At 40.5% G+C, this 17352-nt stretch overlaps 1 protein-coding gene and 10 non-coding genes across 11 annotated transcripts; 7 read left to right on the forward strand and 4 right to left on the reverse strand.

Annotated features, from left to right (window-relative positions):
• Positions 1 to 108: 108 nt before the first annotated feature.
• Positions 109 to 180, reverse strand: trnad-guc (transfer RNA aspartic acid (anticodon GUC)). The gene has a single exon. It is a non-coding gene; the product is annotated as a tRNA-Asp (tRNA).
• Positions 181 to 312: 132 nt separating this feature from the next.
• trnap-ugg (transfer RNA proline (anticodon UGG)) lies at positions 313 to 384 on the forward strand. Its single transcript has one exon. It is a non-coding gene; the product is annotated as a tRNA-Pro (tRNA).
• A 239-nt stretch (positions 385 to 623) lies between these two features.
• trnai-aau (transfer RNA isoleucine (anticodon AAU)) lies at positions 624 to 697 on the reverse strand. Its single transcript has one exon. It is a non-coding gene; the product is annotated as a tRNA-Ile (tRNA).
• Positions 698 to 2077: 1380 nt separating this feature from the next.
• Positions 2078 to 2149, forward strand: trnap-agg (transfer RNA proline (anticodon AGG)). The gene has a single exon. It is a non-coding gene; the product is annotated as a tRNA-Pro (tRNA).
• Positions 2150 to 2663: 514 nt separating this feature from the next.
• On the forward strand, positions 2664 to 2735 carry trnap-agg (transfer RNA proline (anticodon AGG)). Its single transcript has one exon. It is a non-coding gene; the product is annotated as a tRNA-Pro (tRNA).
• Positions 2736 to 7145: 4410 nt separating this feature from the next.
• trnap-agg (transfer RNA proline (anticodon AGG)) lies at positions 7146 to 7217 on the forward strand. The gene has a single exon. It is a non-coding gene; the product is annotated as a tRNA-Pro (tRNA).
• Positions 7218 to 8162: 945 nt separating this feature from the next.
• On the reverse strand, positions 8163 to 8234 carry trnap-agg (transfer RNA proline (anticodon AGG)). Its single transcript has one exon. It is a non-coding gene; the product is annotated as a tRNA-Pro (tRNA).
• A 2559-nt stretch (positions 8235 to 10793) lies between these two features.
• trnap-agg (transfer RNA proline (anticodon AGG)) lies at positions 10794 to 10865 on the forward strand. Its single transcript has one exon. It is a non-coding gene; the product is annotated as a tRNA-Pro (tRNA).
• Positions 10866 to 12178: 1313 nt separating this feature from the next.
• Positions 12179 to 12250, forward strand: trnap-ugg (transfer RNA proline (anticodon UGG)). The gene has a single exon. It is a non-coding gene; the product is annotated as a tRNA-Pro (tRNA).
• A 639-nt stretch (positions 12251 to 12889) lies between these two features.
• Positions 12890 to 15703, reverse strand: LOC148836783 (uncharacterized). Its single transcript, XM_088912679.1, has 4 exons — positions 15625 to 15703; positions 14008 to 14331; positions 13469 to 13792; positions 12890 to 13049 (listed from the first exon to the last, which is right to left on the reverse strand). Exons 1-4 carry the CDS (start codon positions 15701 to 15703, stop codon positions 12949 to 12951), a joined length of 828 nt encoding a protein of 275 aa, XP_088768805.1. The 3' UTR covers positions 12890 to 12948.
• Positions 15704 to 16493: 790 nt separating this feature from the next.
• On the forward strand, positions 16494 to 16565 carry trnag-ucc (transfer RNA glycine (anticodon UCC)). The gene has a single exon. It is a non-coding gene; the product is annotated as a tRNA-Gly (tRNA).
• The last annotated feature ends 787 nt before the right edge of the window (positions 16566 to 17352 follow it).

A 17352-nucleotide genomic window follows, 5' to 3' on the forward strand; every position in this document is an offset into this window, starting at 1 on the left:
TTTCTATAGTCCGCGACCGGTTCTCTGAAGTTCACATCCTAAGTAAATTCAGAGGCAAATTAAGGAAACATCTTCGTTGCGTTAATTCCATTGAAGAAAAATATCTTTCTCCCCGTCGGGGAATCGAACCCCGGTCTCCCGCGTGACAGGCGGGGATACTTACCACTATACTAACGAGGAGTTGTTGGCTGTCTTCCCGCACAAGCTGCTGTGTCACTAAACCCAATGAACAACACCACTACTCCCTCTTGCGGTTTACAGTAGCGCAACTACTAATGTGATTTGTTTCAAAGCAGTAAGACTTGTTCAGTTGGCTCGTTGGTCTAGGGGTATGATTCTCGCTTTGGGTGCGAGAGGTCCCGGGTTCAAATCCCGGACGAGCCCTGCTTTTTTTCTTACGTCGTTAACACATTTTTTTCTGTGCATTAATTCTTAAAACTCATGATTGCTTTGGGATTTTCACATTAAAGTCGAATTACTATATTTCAAATCTCAAATCTCTTCAAACAATACAGGGTAAAGCTGTAAAATGTGTATATGCACCAAAAGCAAACCCGATTGACGAAGTTACACTAAAGACCTAACTAATTAACATGCTTAATAGTAGACAAATTTAAAAGTACTGGCCCGTACGGGGATCGAACCCGCGACCTTGGCGTTATTAGCACCACGCTCTAACCAACTGAGCTAACCGGCCGGTGCGCACGCTTCTGTTCCTCGATAAGCAGTAGTAAACGATTATATGGTATTATTGGGCAAAAAAATGTATAGTACTGTTTTGTATTTAGCTTGCCGATAACCAGCATGGTATCACTGTACACTGAAATACCAAAATCAATTTACACATATATTACACAAATATTTTATTCAGGTTAACTTAACCAACATCTTAAATAAACATTTTAACGCAGTCTAGATGTCCCGTCCGAACTGTGCTGATCATACAGCGTTTCTTTCTTGGGTCTAGTCCTGCCGGGACAGCCTGCCTCTTGCAAACTATAAAAAACAAAAAACAAAAAGTGAAATTAAAGCAAAAAAAAAACTCTGAACTTATTTTAACTTTTATTTGTGAAATCAGGTATCTATATTTTCCTTCAGTGAGCACTGACAAGGATTCCTATAATAAGCCTGAATGCATATTGGAGCTTTCAAATCTATCACCGAGTGGACAGTTTAAGCGAACATCTTTCTCTTTTCGCCATTAAATACAGAGGACGAGTACTAATGTAAAAAACGCTGAACCGTTTTTCATACAAAGGCAGAAACCACTACCGAGCGTCTCCTCCGCGGTGTCTGGGGCGCCACGCAGTACAGTGCGAGAGCCGCCCAGAGCTCAGGCCGGCAGAGGCGGAGCTGGAGGCACAGCAGTCTGGGCACCAGGAGTGTCCTGACGCGCGTCATACCTGACGCAGTATGAAGAGGTTCTTCAAAATCTAGCACTACTGCAGCGTGAATTGAATGAGGTGGCGTGAATAACTGAAGTGAAAACACACCAGGCGTTGCTTTTTTTAACTCTTAAAACGAGTGTCTAGCATTGTTTTATACACGTTTTCGTTTACCGTTCATCAAACCTTACAGTTACGCTAGGCTATCTTAGACAAGTAGCTATTAAAGGGCAATTAAAAAAGGTGGATAGTAACAGGACATAGTAAAAGATCAATGAACAAAAAGTCACAAATGTTGAGATTTGATATTGTATAATATATATTTTAATCATTTTAAATCGGGAGAAATAAATAAGATGAAGGGGTCGCAAGGTTTCTTGGAATAGCAGGACAATGTAGGCAGATGATGTTTTATCTTTGATACCTTCATCTTCTGAAGAATTAAAAAGTTTGGGGGTTCTCTTGATCTTGTATGTTGTGGTGTATTTATACTTATTTAGCAAATGCAACTTCCCTGAACTAAGCGATAGCAACAGCTCAGTTTTACTCGCCCATCATACTAAGACAGCCGCTAGATGGCAGTCAAAACAAGTTTCTGAGAAACTCCAGAAGCTGCAGATCCAACTCCAAGCACAGCCTACATGAAACGTGGCAAAGACATTTAAGTACTTCTCCAAAAGCTTCAAACGTGTGGCTCGTTGGTCTAGGGGTATGATTCTCGCTTAGGGTGCGAGAGGTCCCGGGTTCAAATCCCGGACGAGCCCATTTTTTTCCCCTTCATCTTCTCCTGCACAGCTATTTTGTGAGTGCAAGGCATACAGTTTCTAATAACTTTGTTCCATGCTGAAAAGAGAAGAAAGAAAACACAACGTTTCGGCTGTGGAGCCTTCTTCGGGTGTCACAACCGAACCCGAAGAAGGCTCTACAGCCGAAACGATGTGTTTTCAGCATGGAATAAACCTTTACTTGTTCCTTTACAGCCTACGCATGCTGACGCAGCTACCCACCTGAACAGTTTCCAATAACTTCCATGTAAATGCTTTCACTCCTAAAATATATGTCAATGATTATGTCAAAGCTTTTTAGCAAATGCAACGTCCCTGAACTAAGCGATAGCAACAGCTGAGTTTTACTCGAGCATCATACTATGACAGCCGCTAGATGGCAGTCAAAACAAGTTTCTGAGAAACTCCAGAAGCTGCAGATCCAACTCCAAGCACATCCTACATGCAACGTGGCAAAGACATTTAAGTACTTCTCCAAAATACTAAAACGTGTGGCTCGTTGGTCTAGGGGTATGATTCTCGCTTAGGGTGCGAGAGGTCCCGGGTTCAAATCCCGGACGAGCCCGTTTCTTTTCCTGCACAGCTATTTTGTGAATGTTAAGAAGACAGTTTCAATTAACTTTATTCCATGCTGAAAAGAGAAGAAAAAAACACAATGAAGAAGGCTCCACAGTTGAAACGTTGTGTTTTCTCTCTTCTCTTTTCAGCATGGAATAAACCTTTACCTGTTCCTTTGCAGCCTGCGCATGCTGACGCAGCTACCCACCTGAATAGTTTCTTCTAAAATAGATGTCAAAGATTATGTCAAAGCTTTTTATTTATTTTTTATTTATTTAGAAAATGCAACTTCCCTGAGCCAAGCAATAGCTGTGTTGGGAGGTGGGCAGAAGGTGTAGCTTGTAATGGCTCACCATCATTAGAGGTAAGCACAACAGGGACCATGACCAGTCCTCATGCAGTTTAGAGTAGACCACTCCTTTCTTGGAAGGTGAAAGACAGGAGGTTGTTGGGCAGAGCTTGTGATGAGGTGCTTGTATGTTAAATCCACTGAACTCACTTGAACTTCTGAAGTCCCCTGATCCCTATTCTTGAGCCCAGGTGGAGTTTGCATTGAAGTCTCTTGGGAGAGGAAGGAGATTGGTCTTCTTGAAGGCAGACGTGTCTTTGGACGGTTAAGTACGGTATGTCATACAGTACTCTCTTATGAGGACTTAGTCTTTAGCTAAAGAAAAGCTGCAAGAACTCATTTTCACTTGTTGCTTGAAACAGTTCTAAGTATTTGGTATGCCTGCTTTAGATTGTTCAGTAGTTTAACGAGTTACTCTGAAGTTAATATTTTATTGCAAAACACAATTAACACAACGCAACCGTTGAAAGTAACTTCCCAGCTTCTTTCTTTCCCGAGATATAGTGCCTTCTTTTCGGGGGGGGGTGACGTCACTCAGTGCCCCTACAACTTCGTAGGGGAACCGGACCGGTCTCAATCGTTAGTGCTGCGTTTGTGCCGTGAAAAGAAGCGTTTGTGCTCTTGCGATCCCGATATAGCGCCTTGTTTTTCCGGTGACCACGTGACCATGCACGGTGATTTTGACCTCCAGTGACCCCGTCTGCCGAGTTCAAGCGTCTGTTACCGGTGCGAGAGTAACAGTTCTGCAATTGTGTTCCTCTGTTTGCCCGGCTGGGGGACGGCGGTGGATTTTGCATTTAATATCAGAGTCTTCTGTGCGTTTGTGTGAGCAGGAAAATTAAATTTGTCACGAATATCACATACCCTAATCAGAAGAGTTGCGGGTGTAGTCTCAAGAAGCGAACACTATCAAACAATTGCATGTTCTTACCAAGAGGCTTTAACGAGCACGTCTTAATACTTCGTAGCGGTGTGCTTTTTAAAACATCTGAGGAAGTGATCAGTTTCTCACTGTCTTCTTAAACACGCGCACCAAGGGACGTGTAAAGATTCGACCCATCAGTCGAGCCACGTGTTAAAAAAGGCTTGAATCCGCAACTTTACGAACAAGACCACTGTTGAACTTTTTATGCAAAGCACATTCGTTAACGTGAAAAAGAGCCAGGGTGTTTTTTAAGGGGCACTACAAGGTTGTCGCGGGTAGTAAATAACACATCCGAGAAGCAACACTAGCAAGCCCACCGTCTCACACCCGCGGACCGCGACAATATTGGAAACATCTTCTTTATTTTCACATAACAGAAGGGAACATATATCTGAATTCTTTAATAAACTGTCATTATCCGTGTGTTTGTATTTACAGGGGTCTTATGCGCAAACATGAAGCGATGAGCTCACAGTCCTTTGATCTTTGTGTTTCCGGCCAGTCCTTGGTGTAAAATACACCGTGAGGGCACACCTGCCCCCTGAAGACACAGATGGGTGCTTGTGTTAGATCCTCAGGTGAAGTCGAGTCTTCTGCAGTCTGCAATGTAATGACCCAGACATGTTTGCTTGTCCTGCTCCATGAAGTTGCCCACCCGCCCGTCGAACAGCACAAACGACGGAACTCACCGCAATCGTTAGTGCTACGTTTGTGCCGGTTTGTGTCGCTGTAAGTATGTTTGTGCTGCTTTCGTTTCCGAGATATAGCGCCTTGTTTTTTCGGGACTATCCACAAGGAAGTTTACAGATACAAACAAACTCGGTACTTGAACTTCTGATTGTGATGAAAACAATGGGGACAATTTGTTTTCCGAGCCTGTCTGGTCGGGTGGGGTGGATGTTTCTATATATTATATATTATATCACTCTGTGACGTACAAAACAGCAACGTCACGACCACCAGATCTTTCAGTTGTGATCTTTGGATCAGTTGACCCCAGACTTGGCAGCCTATACGCGAAAAACAGTCTTACATTTAGGGAGAAGTTACTATGTTAGTTCACTGGGTTAGGTGTTTTCTTTTCATTTTTAACCATGTTCTTGAAAATGTATTGCTTGTGTACTCCTTTCATTGGTGAAGAGACACAACTTTCCAAATTACCGCTTGTACAACACGAGAGCCCATATTCACATTTTTAGGTATTAGTTTTAAGATCGATATAATTTAACAATAAAAACTAAATTCAAAGCACTAGCACAGTAATATAGTGATCACAGAATTTACATTTCTATTCATTTTTGAAGTACAAAGCAGAACGTGTTCCCCCCACTTTAAATTTACGATTAAAATTGTTCAAATACCATGTATTCATTACAGAAAGGAGCGGAGACAGTTATATTGCAAATAAAAATGTATTTATTTCGAAGAGTACGGGACTTTGTGAATCAATAAAGACGTTAAAAATATGCTGATGTAGTTATTTTGCAAATAAGTAAAGTATTTCAAAAATAGATTCTCATTGACAGTAAACAAGCCGATCCACCTGGCGCTGCTTACTTGAACAGCTCTCAGACCCGTGATTGGCTAAACCCCCCAAAAAGTTCGGCCACGATTGGGTGAGGAGTGAGAATCGGCACTCTGATTGGGTAAAGCGCCACAGCGGAAGTTCCGTGAACATGTAGATACACAGGTGATGGATGTTCTTCTTAGTCCAAATACCGTCGCCCCGGTTAACCGTGTGTGCTGTATGAGCACGCTGGATAAAGGATGTCATTGTATCCATAGCGCGTTCACGACTCCGATAGCATGTCACGATAGGAGTGCACGCATCACGATCACATCGTGATACCCATTAAGTCCATATATCGCGATATGACATACCCCATAAAACGCCCTGCCCCCATGTTGCAACATGAAAGGTCCTATATCGCGATATGACATACCCCGGCAAAAATGCCCCACCCCCATGTCGCGACATGAAAGGCCATATATCGCGATATGACATACCCCGGGAAAAACGCCCCACCCCCATGTCGCGACATGAAAGGCCCTATATCGCGATATGACATGCCCAGCCAAACCGCCCACCCCCTATGTCGCGACATGAAGTTCATATATCGTGACATGACAAGACTGCCACTTCCATGTCGCGACACGAAGCCCGTATATCGCAATATGACACACTCCGACAAAATGCCCCGCCCCCATGTCGCGGCAAGGAGTCCATATGTTGCGATAGGACATACTCTGACAGGATAGGCTGACCCCATGTCGCGAAACAAAGTCCATATATCGCGACACGTCCTATCTGGGTATATCATGTCCTCATATGAGACATTTGCTGCGACAGGGATGCCAGGGTGGCATGGAAGCAAGGCGCCAGTCGCGATATACACTGCCGCGATATACATGATCTAAAATTCCTCCTGTAAACAAATTACAAGAAATTCTGCGTAGCTGTTTTATATAGCCAAATTAATGTTCTTTTTGTTTTGTGAATAGAACAGCCATATGATATAAAACCTTTTAAAACAGTCACAAAGCAAAAGTACATGTGTAAGATTATTATAGTAATGGAAATAAACACATTTCCTTAAATATATTAATGTAACGTGGAACGTTTGTTATTCTACACAGAAAACTATCAATATAGGAGGAAAAAAAGACAAGCAAGAAAGTTTTTAGTCACAGAGGGCATTTTGTATTTTTTCGATCTCATGTTATTTTAGCTGTAGTTTAAAAGCTCGCTTGTTGTCTGGTGCTGGTTTGAACTGAAGTGTGGTCGCTCGCTCAAGTGGTAAATGCGATAGGTAATTCACGTACAATTTATATAATGTATGTTTATACACTAAACTTAACTTTCCTGAATGAATATTTCAATATGTGAAATTCCAATGGGATCTTTACAGACCACATCAGCAAATAAAAGACACCTTGCATTTTCCTGTCCAGGACTGTGACTCATAGATAATTTATAGACGGAACAGCAGAGTTTTACTCGCCCATCATACTATGACAGCCGCTAGATGGCAGTCAAAACAGGTTTCTGAGAAACTCCAGAAGCTGCACATCCAACTGCAAGTACATCTTACATGCAACGTGGCAAAGACGTTTGAGTACTTCTCCAAAAAGCTGAAACGTGTGGCTCGTTGGTCTAGGGGTATGATTCTCGCTTAGGGTGCGAGAGGTCCCGGGTTCAAATCCCGGACGAGCCCGTTTCTTTTCCTGTACAGCTATTTTGTGAATGTTAAGAAGACAGTTTCAATTAACTTTATTCCATGCTGAAAAGAGAAAAAAAACACAATGAAGAGGGCTCCACAGTTGAAACGTTGTGTTTTCTCTCTTCTCTTTTCAGCATTGAATAAACCTTTACCTGTTCCTTTGCAGCCTGCGCATGCTGACGCAGCTACCCACCTGAATAGTTTCTTCTAAAATAGATGTCAAAGATTATGTCAAAGCTTTTTATTTATTTTTTATTTATTTAGAAAATGCAACTTCCCTGAGCCAAGCAATAGCTGTGTTGGGAGGTGGGCAGAAGGTGTAGCTTGTAATGGCTCACCATCATTAGAGGTAAGCACAACAGGGACCATGACCAGTCCTCATGCAGTTTAGAATAGACCACTCCTTTCTTGGAAGGTGAAAGACAGGAGGTTGTTGGGCAGAGCTTGTGATGAGGTGCTTGTATGTTAAATCCACTGAACTCACTTGAACTTCTGAAGTCCCCTGATCCCCATTCTTGAGCCCAGGTGGAGTTTGCATTGAAGTCTCGTGGGAGAGGAAGGAGATTGGTCTTCTTTGAGGCAGATGTGTCTTTGGAGGGTTAAGTACTGTATTGCCTTGTGCAATGGCAGGCGAGGAGCGTTTTCAAGTTCAAGTTCAAGTTTATTGTCATTATTCTCATATACAGGAATACAGTATAACGAATTTTTTTTCAGTTCTTAGATGAGCTGTGTCTTTTTCAAATCTCTGATTATGTCTGTGCTGCCTGCTTGTTGTTTTATGTCAGATAAATTATATTCACGTGGATGACTCCATCAGCAGCCGAACTCGCTTATTAAAGGTATTTCGTTGAGCATATTTGAGAAATCAACTTCTCAAATTTATACTATGATATTGCAAAGTATTTAAAAAATAGTCGGAACAACCCCTGGTTAAAAAGCGGGCTCGTCCGGGATTTGAACCCGGGACCTCTCGCACCCTAAGCGAGAATCATACCCCTAGACCAACGAGCCACATATAAACTTATGGTGCTGAAGAGCATCTAAAACTTTGCCACGTCGCGTGTACCGGTTCAGTTCACTGGAGGAGTCAAGAATTTCAGAATTCCTTGTGTGTGCTGCCATCTAGCGGTACTGGTTAATAGCATTTAGCGTTTCAAAGTCTTGCTGTTTTTTTTAAGGTAGATAAAAAAACAATCTTTTTATATAGATGACAGCCTTGCCAAGCTTGGTTGGCGTTTTAACAGGGACGACTAGTAAATACACCTTCCGGGATTCTGGAGGTTATAGAAAGATTAAGAAATTCTGCGTAGCTGTTTTATGACCAAATGAATGGTATTTTTATAATTATAATGGTAATAATAAACTTTGTTTTATATAGCGCCTTTAAAGGTGGCTTCTCAAAGTGCTTTACAGGATGACAACAACAATAAATAAGAAGAATACACAAGATAAAACACAATTACAATATACAGAGGAGACCGTGGATGGTGGTACTAAGAAAAGCAGAGGGGTGAATAATGGAACCAGTTAAGTAAAGGCTTTTCTAAAGAAGAGGGTTTTGAGTCTGGATTTGAAGGAGTTTAGAGAAGGTGACTCTCTGATATCCTTGGGGAGAGAGTTCCAGAGCTTGGGGGCATATCAGGAGAAGGCCCTGTCACCCATACAATGTAGACGGGCTTGGGGGACAGTAAGGAGAGCAGAATTAGAGGAGCGAAGGTTGCGAGGTGGGGAGTTGGGCAATAATAGTTCAGACAGGTACTGAGGTGCCAAGCCATGCAGAGCCTTATAGGTGAGCATATAAGTCTACACGGAATTTGACCGGAAGCCAGTGCAAGGACTCCAGGATAGGAGTAATGTGAACACTTGCACTAGACCTGGTCAGGATTCTGGCTGCTGAATTTTGGACATACTGCAGTTTGTTCAGAGTAGATTTAGATACCCCAGCGAGTAGAGCATTACAGTAGTCAATTCAAGAGAACCCAAATGTGTTGATCAGCTTTTCAGCCACAGTTAATGAAAGCATAGGGTGTAGTCTAGCAATATTTCTAAGGTGAAAAAAAGATGTTTTGACAGTATGCTGCACATGTGGGTCGAATGTTAAGCCAGAATCGAATATAACCCCAAGGTTTTTCAATTTTGATTGAAGCTCAAGTACAGAACCATCTACAGATAGGGTTATAGGACTGGCTTTACGAAGTTGATGGGGGGTGCCAATAAGCATGACTTCAGTCTTGTTGCAGTTAAGATGAAGGACGTTTTGAGTCATCCAAATTTTTATGTCAGAGATGCAATTAGATAGAATAGAGACAGCAACATCAGTGTCAGGTTTGGTATGGATGTATATTTGAGTATCGTCAGCGTAAAAATGAAAGCTGAGGCCATGAGATCTTAAAAGCTGACCAAGTGGGAACATATAAATGCTGAAGAGCAAGGGGCCCAGTATTGAGCCCTGAGGATCACCAGACTTGACAAGACCAATTTCAGACCTGTACACATTAAGAGAGACAAAGTGACAGCGATCAGTGAAGTAAGATTTGAACCATTTGAGAGCAGTGTCAGAAACTCCAAGCACAGTCTCAAGACGAGAAAGTAAGATGTTATGGTTAACAGTGTCAAAAGCAGCACTGAGATCAAGAAGGATGAGTATCGAAAGAGAACCAGAATCAGCAGCTATTAGAAGATCGTTAGTGACTTTCACCAGGGCAGTTTCTGTGCTGTGAAGTTGACGGAAGCCAGATTGGAGGGGTTCGAAGAGGTTGTTTGTCATGAGGTGGTTATGTAACTGAAGTGTGACAGCACGTTCTAGAATTTTAGCAAGAAAGGGTAAGTTGGAGATGGGGCGAAAATTAAGATTGTCGAGAGCCATGTTAGGCTTTTTTGGCACGGGGGTAATGGCAGCAGTTTTTTGTTTTGTGAATAGAACAGCCATACGATATAAAACCTTTTAAAACAGTCACAAAGCAAAAGTAAATGCATACGATTATTATCGTAATGGAAATAAACACATTTCCTTAAATATAATAATGTAACGTGGAAAGCTTGTTATCCTACACAGAAAACTATCAATATAGGAGGAAAGAAAGACAAGCAAGAAAGTTTTTATTCACAGAGTGCATTTTGTATTTTTTCGATCTCATGTTATTTTAACTGTAGTTTAAAAGCTCGCTTGTAGTCTGGTACCGGTTTGAACTGAAGTGTGGTCGCTCGCTCAAGTGGTAAAGTCTGTAAATGCGATAGGTAATTCACGTACAATTTATATAATGTATGTTTATACACTAAACTTAACTTTCCTGAATGAATATTTCAATATGTGAAATTCCAATGGGATCTTTACAGAACACATCAGCAAATAAAAGACACCTTGCATTTTCCTGTCCAGGACTGTGACTCATAGATAATTTATAGACGGAACAGCTGAGTTTTACTCGCCCATCATACTATGACAGCCGCTAGATGGCAGTCAAAACAGGTTTCTGAGAAACTCCAGAAGCTGCACATCCAACTGTAAGTACATCTTACATGCAACGTGGCAAAGACGTTTGAGTACTTCTCCACAAAGCTGAAACGTGTGGCTCGTTGGTCTAGGGGTATGATTCTCGCTTAGGGTGCGAGAGGTCCCGGGTTCAAATCCCGGACGAGCCCTGTTTTTTTTTCCCTTCATCTTCTCCTGCACAGCTATTTTGTGAGTGCAAGGCATATTTATTTCAGTTATTTCAGTATTACAAAGAAAAGCTATTAAAGATTACATAAAGTGTCCGAGACAACGATGGAAAACCTCTACACACAATGAAAGGGAAATGGATGTACTAAAGGAGTATTTCACAACATGCCTCAGGCAGCAGAAGAAAGGTCGTTTTAAACAGTTCTAACATAGCAAAGACGAAAAGTTTCAGGTAACAGAAGAACCTAAGATAAACAGATTCTCAGGGTCGCGTTAAACAAGCCATTCGACTGGTCCATCAGTAGCTAAAGAGAGAGGATCTCGTGCCCATCCTTAAAATATGTTTTGCAAAACTGTCCCAAGTAATTATAGATCTATACATATTATTTCTATTAAAGGTAACTTTAACAACTGTTAGAACTAAACTAGAAAATCACCAACCTTATATGGAAATAAAAGCCTAGGAAATATTTAAATATTTTACACGAAGAAGGTAGGTCAATTTGTAACCAACAACCATTTGGACCCAACTTTATGATCGGGCAGTATTGAAGAGAGCATATGAAAAGTTGTATTTAAATTTTAAGCAGGCTTTTGATAAAATTTCGCATATAAAAGTAATTATTCGATTACAGGCTTTTGGCATATGTGTGCTTTTGGATTGGTAAATAAATAGAAAACGGCACAGATAAGCGGCAAATTCAAATTTTAGTATGTAATTAGTGAAGTCCCACAGGGATCTTTATATTAGCACCGTTGCTGATACTAATTTGTATCAATGATCTAGATTCTGGAATAGTTAGTAATCTATTCACTTTGCAGATTACACCACATTAGGAGGATAAGCTAACCAGTAAAAGCATTTTCAAAAGCACTTGCAAAGACAAATGACTGTTGACGTCGGAGCAAACAAAGCACAGTGCGTGAACAGCACCATTTGAAGTAATAACCAAAACATACAATACGGTCTGCTAAACGATTCACAGTGTTATTGTCGTGGAAGAAATAGCAGCGAAACTGGTGAGTGAAATCTTACTTTGCAGAAAATTAAAAAAAAAAGTGTTTTTTCCTCCGTTTCTTTGCCTCGTTTGGTCGATAACCAGTTTTGTAAACTGCATAGATGCCGTGGATAACAACAGCTGCTGATCTCTCAGAATGTCTCTCCTAGTGACGTGGACCACTGTGATGCAAGAAGTTGGCATCCCTGTAAGACAGTAACTTTACACCATAACTCCGCCCGTCTCCAGTCACAGCAGTTTAAAGATATAAAGGCAACAGCTGACTTCTCTGCCGTGGCTCGTTGGTCTAGGGGTATGATTCTCGCTTTGGGTGCGAGAGGTCCCGGGTTCAAATCCCGGACGAGCCCAACTTTTCTTTTCTTTTCTATTGCTAAAGGTTTACCTTACCTGCCATGTACTGTATATACAGTATATCCATCTTAATGATTATTTGAAAGTAATATACAGCCCATATTTGTACTGTACAAACACATCTGTTTTTTTTGTGCCAGCCGACCTCTCAGTCGAACCCTTAATTAACTTGATAATAGGTTTCATTTGAACTGTTCTACTGTCTTAAACACATTGGAGGATGTCCTGTAAATATTGCATTTCATAAATTAAATATAATCCCAAGCTTTTGAGCAGAAAAAAAAACTTGCCAATATTCTTGCAAGGTTTAGTTCAATCACTTGCAAGAATATTGGCAAGGTTTAGTTTGGTTCAATTAAGGCTTCAATTAGATGACTAGTCTCAGCTGGAATGCAAGCCCGCAGGCGTGTGGGCCTTCAGGACCAGGACTGGGAACACCTGGACTGGTCTGTCATTCCATTACAAGAGTTTGTACAGCTAAGTAATTGAACAGCTGGAAGGGTGTCAGTGCAGCAATGGCCAGGACTGCAGGAGACCAGGTTACATACATATGTAAAACTGCATTTTTTATTAAAAGAAATGTTGAATTGTAATAAAAAGGGTATTATATTACAATAGGATGAAAAGGCTGGAAAATATAAAAGAAACAAAGATTACAGCAAAAAATAAATTGGCAGGGTCTGTAAAGACAGCTTCACTTCTTCTTGGACAGAAAACACACTGTGATGCTCACTGCAAGAAAGAACAGCAGGATTTCCAGCACTCTAAGCAGTGTCAGGGTGAGCTGAATTCCACCTGAAACGGAGAAGACAGAGAGTGTTAATGGACTTGAACCTCTTCATTCCTAGCGTCGATGACTTAATTAGACACTTCTTCCCCGGCCATTCAGGTGCTCTAAAGAGACTTGGAAAATCTGCAGACAATGTGGACCAAGATCATCTGCCCTCTGCCATACTGCGATGGATCGCCTGGATGAAAGTTTCAAACTGGGAAAGACAACTCTTGCAACAAGGGAGTACCTACAGTATAGCTTCAACAGGGCCACTCGTTAAAATAAAAGAAGAGCATGTTACAGTTATCAGTGTTACAGTTAATGTAACACATATTTTGTAGTTATTGTATATAGATTTGATGTTGTATAAATAAATGGTCATTAATAATTTGGGCTGGTACTGGTTCGTTTGAACAATATTCTGTTTATAAACCTTCTGTACCTTTCTTGCTCACGGTCTTGTTAAAACGCTGTCCGGTTTCTGTTTCTACCACGCAAGTGAACGGAGTGCCGTCTTTCCAGGCCCTCTCCTCAATGATGATGCGATTGCTGATAATGTTTGGAGCGGCCTCACCTGAAGGCATTGCCCCAGATGCCTTCACCCCCTGCCGCACCTGCCCTGCTATCACCCAGTGGACGCGAAGCTGGTCGGAAAGGGCTCGGAAGACCACGCACACTAATTCAGCCGTGTTGTTCTCAGATGGGACTCTGTTGTCGGGGGTGATGGTCACAATGCTCATGGGTTTTACAACTCCTGCGGTGACATCTGAACGAAAAGAAAGAACGATGAGTACCGTAGCCGGATGATCTGCTCTCCTTTAGTAATGAAACTAAAAAAATAAAATAAAATGCAATTCCTATCGTGAACTCCGGACTATTCCCGGTTCCGTATAGGTAGTTATTGTTTGCACAAGTCGCTACATGGTGGATCTTATTGAATGGCACAAATCTTTATAGTTGGTCTGTTAAAGACGTTCGTACTTCTTACGACAACTGTCGATCCATTTCCAATATAAACCGCTGAGCCTCGCACATAAGCGCAGAAGAAGGTGCCAGAGTCGTTTTCCTCTCGGATGGTCAGGGTAAGCACACAGGTTTTATCGACCGCTTCCCCAGTGGAAACGTCAGATCCTCGGACATATGCATTGAAAGGGATCAAATGCGGTGAGCGCTTCAGCTCCAGCTTAAACCACACCACAGAGAAGCAGTAGCCAGTCATGTCTTCGATGAGGCAAGTCAAGCTTATATTGCTCCCGATATCACCTCTTACTAAAGGTGGATATTGATGTATCACTGTATCTGCGGCTGTAAAACAAACGCAAAAGACAGCTTTAGAACCGAATGAATATGCTATACACTTTCACGGATACATGGGCCGAGAAAACATCAAATGTCTTGTCCCAGTTTCCTGTTAGTATCAAATGGGCTTATTATTCAACAGTTCCAGCAACCTAGTTTTAAATCCTTTAAACAGCATTCACAATCTAACATGGGTTTGATTTTAAAATATCGTTCAACTGACATTTTATTGTTTTGATTTGTTAATAAAGTATCCAGCACGTTAAAAGAGAGCGTCTTCTTTTGCCTGCATGACCTAAACCGAAATGTTTTAATGGCACTATATGCACAGATTACTTTTACTTATTACATTGAAATGATTTTATTATTGCTTGTTTATTCTTATAAAGTAAATTATAAATGATAACATTTATAAATTATATAAATTATAAACTATTTGATCGGAAATGTGTATAAACACAACATTTTGGCTGTGAAGTCTTCTAAATACAACGTGAAGGTGACTCGAAAAAAACTAAAAAGCCGAAACTAATTTTTACACATTCCTACAAAAATATAACCCGGCATTTTTTTTTACCCTTTAAAAGTCTTCAATCGATCAACACCAACTGAACAAAATTCAGGAAGCGAGGAAAAAAAATTGTTTCTGAAAGTTATAACATAGAAAGATACAATATCAGCTTTGTTGTATAACTTTTAACCTTATTTGCCTTACTTCTTTCAAAAAAGAGTCGAAACGGGGACGAGACATTTTTGTTTGAAACAATAAAACACTTCTCACCGTATTTTATTAACATGCACGCGTGGTGACAACAGCTATTGTTTTATGTCTGTTAATTTTAATAGAAAATTGTTGTCCCACTTTCTGCATGGACTTCCTAACACATAGGGCGTCCAGAGCATTCCTATGTCGATTGAAAAGGATCACACTGATCCATCAGAGTTTATTCTGTATGTCTATAAACTTCAGTTTTGTACCAATAAACTCACTAAATTTTTGCAAAACAATTCCTCTATAAATTAAATAATTTGTAGAAAACAAAATACTTTTTTTCAGTTATAATAAGCAATTTGTTGTGTTTTAACCCATTGTTTAAAAGAAAAAAAAACTAAAACCTATATCGTGTAGATCACATTATAGTGTTTCTTCTCCATTAATGTGAAATCTGAAATATTTAGACTATTCCAACCATTCTTAGAATTATATAATGTTCGGGAAAGCAGCGTTATCAGTGTAACTTTCAACAAAGCCATCAGCTTCAATATGTTTTCAAAAATAATAGATAACTCAGCACTTACTTTGCAGAAGAAGAGAAAAAATGACCAAACGCATAACGGACGCTGGAAGGTGGCTGTGTGTCTCGCATCCGACACCCATTGTTTTTTAGAAGTTGAATTAGGTCAGCTAACAGCATTTCAGAAGCAGAACCTCCGACGGAAACACAGGCGACCCACATTGCCGGTATCTTTTGTCCACATCTGCAGTAGACCTGGGTTTCCAAACTTTGCAAACTATCACTTTCCTATAATATCGTTTGTACATATATTTGAGTTTTTAAGACATAATCAATTCAATTCAATTAAACACATTTTACATTAAAATAAAAAAAAACTGTACTCTCTTTGGTAAGGATACATCTACACTCCTAGCTTTAAATAAAGTTACACAGTCACTGACAAACCGAGCCGGTGCCTTCAGAGAAGACGTTGCATAAATGTGTGATTATGAATCCGTATGAAAAGGAATTGGCTGGTATATACAGTACGTGACCCATTTAATACATAAGAAACACAATGTATTTCTATTTTAGCGGAGAGTTCCGAATCATTGCAGTTTTATTTTATATCCTGTGTATCATTCTAAACAGTAGTACGCAGGGCTGTAGACCCGAATACAATATTTTCGCGAAGTATAAAATATGTCACCGGGATTATAAAATAGTTTCCATTGTGAGTACGTCCTCATATTGTCATATTAGAAGTTACTTTTAAACATAACTAAGGGGTTAGTTCGTGTTTTTTTCTCACAACGATTTTGACATTTGTGTCCATTGCTGGTCCCGATGTGTTGTTTTCGTTATAGATTTTGAGTTAGTGAATAAAACGCCTGTGAGTTTAATCCGACAGCTGACTCAGAAAACGGAATTCCGCTCCTCTTGCCAGCGTGGGCGTTGGTGGTATAGTGGTGAGCATAGCTGCCTTCCAAGCAGTTGACCCGGGTTCGATTCCCGGCCAACGCAAGAGACTTAATTTTTTTTAAAAGCCATTTTCCCAGGGTTCTTGAAATTACTATTGCCCCCCCCCCCCAAAAAAAATAGAGATAATTTTATTGTTCTAAACAGACTTTCAAAAGCTGTCATACAATGTAGCCTATTGCTCTTACAGGAAAGACAGCACTTCCAGAAGCAGGTTATTTATTACACGCTTGCTGGGGCATTGGTTCGGAACTTGGGCCATAGAGGGGAGCTCAATTTACTACTCCACCAACAAGTTATTCTAGGTCATTTTACTGAGAGACCATAATGGTAAGTAACTGTTTGTAACAGTTTTGGCAGGATGATTTGTTCATGAAGTGCGCTAAACTGAAATGCAGACATGAATTCCACTTACCAAAGTTCCGTTTCTAGAATGATATAAGGATTGTAATAATATTATTTGTCCTTCCGTTTTGATTTCAGTGAATTAATTCAACATCACGTAACGGAAAGCCTACGATACAAAGAAGTTATGAATATTATGATTAATTCAATAACACAAAACGCTACAAACATTTTTAACAAAATGGTTATTATTCCTTAAGGTCATAACAAATTTTCAATATCGTTCTTTTCCTTCTTAGCTAGGGAATTGAAAGGCAGTGAAATTCATCCTGTCCTATTTAATTAAATAATGTTTCTGCACTTCCCTTGCGGTTTGAGCCTGGGGAAAACCTGCAGAGTACTGCCTGCAATCAGGGCTGAAGAAAGAGCTGTCTTAGGCTGTGCTCGTTTCCTGTGGGTTCAGTACAGAAAAAAAGGGCTCGATTAC

Source organism: Atractosteus spatula, chromosome 4, assembly GCF_055471065.1.
Source record: "Atractosteus spatula isolate fAtrSpa1 chromosome 4, fAtrSpa1.hap1, whole genome shotgun sequence".
Classification (NCBI taxonomy): Eukaryota; Metazoa; Chordata; class Actinopteri; order Semionotiformes; family Lepisosteidae; genus Atractosteus; species Atractosteus spatula.

Coding starts and splice junctions, on each gene's coding strand:
- LOC148836783 (XM_088912679.1), bottom strand. CDS start 15,703: ATGGGTGTCGGATGCGAGACACACAGCCACCTTCCAGCGTCCGTTATG. Junction 14,332..15,624: donor TTTTTCTCTTCTTCTGCAAA/GTAAGTGCTGAG, acceptor TTTGTTTTACAG/CCGCAGATACAGTGATACAT. Junction 13,793..14,007: donor ATCGACAGTTGTCGTAAGAA/GTACGAACGTCT, acceptor CTTTTCGTTCAG/ATGTCACCGCAGGAGTTGTA.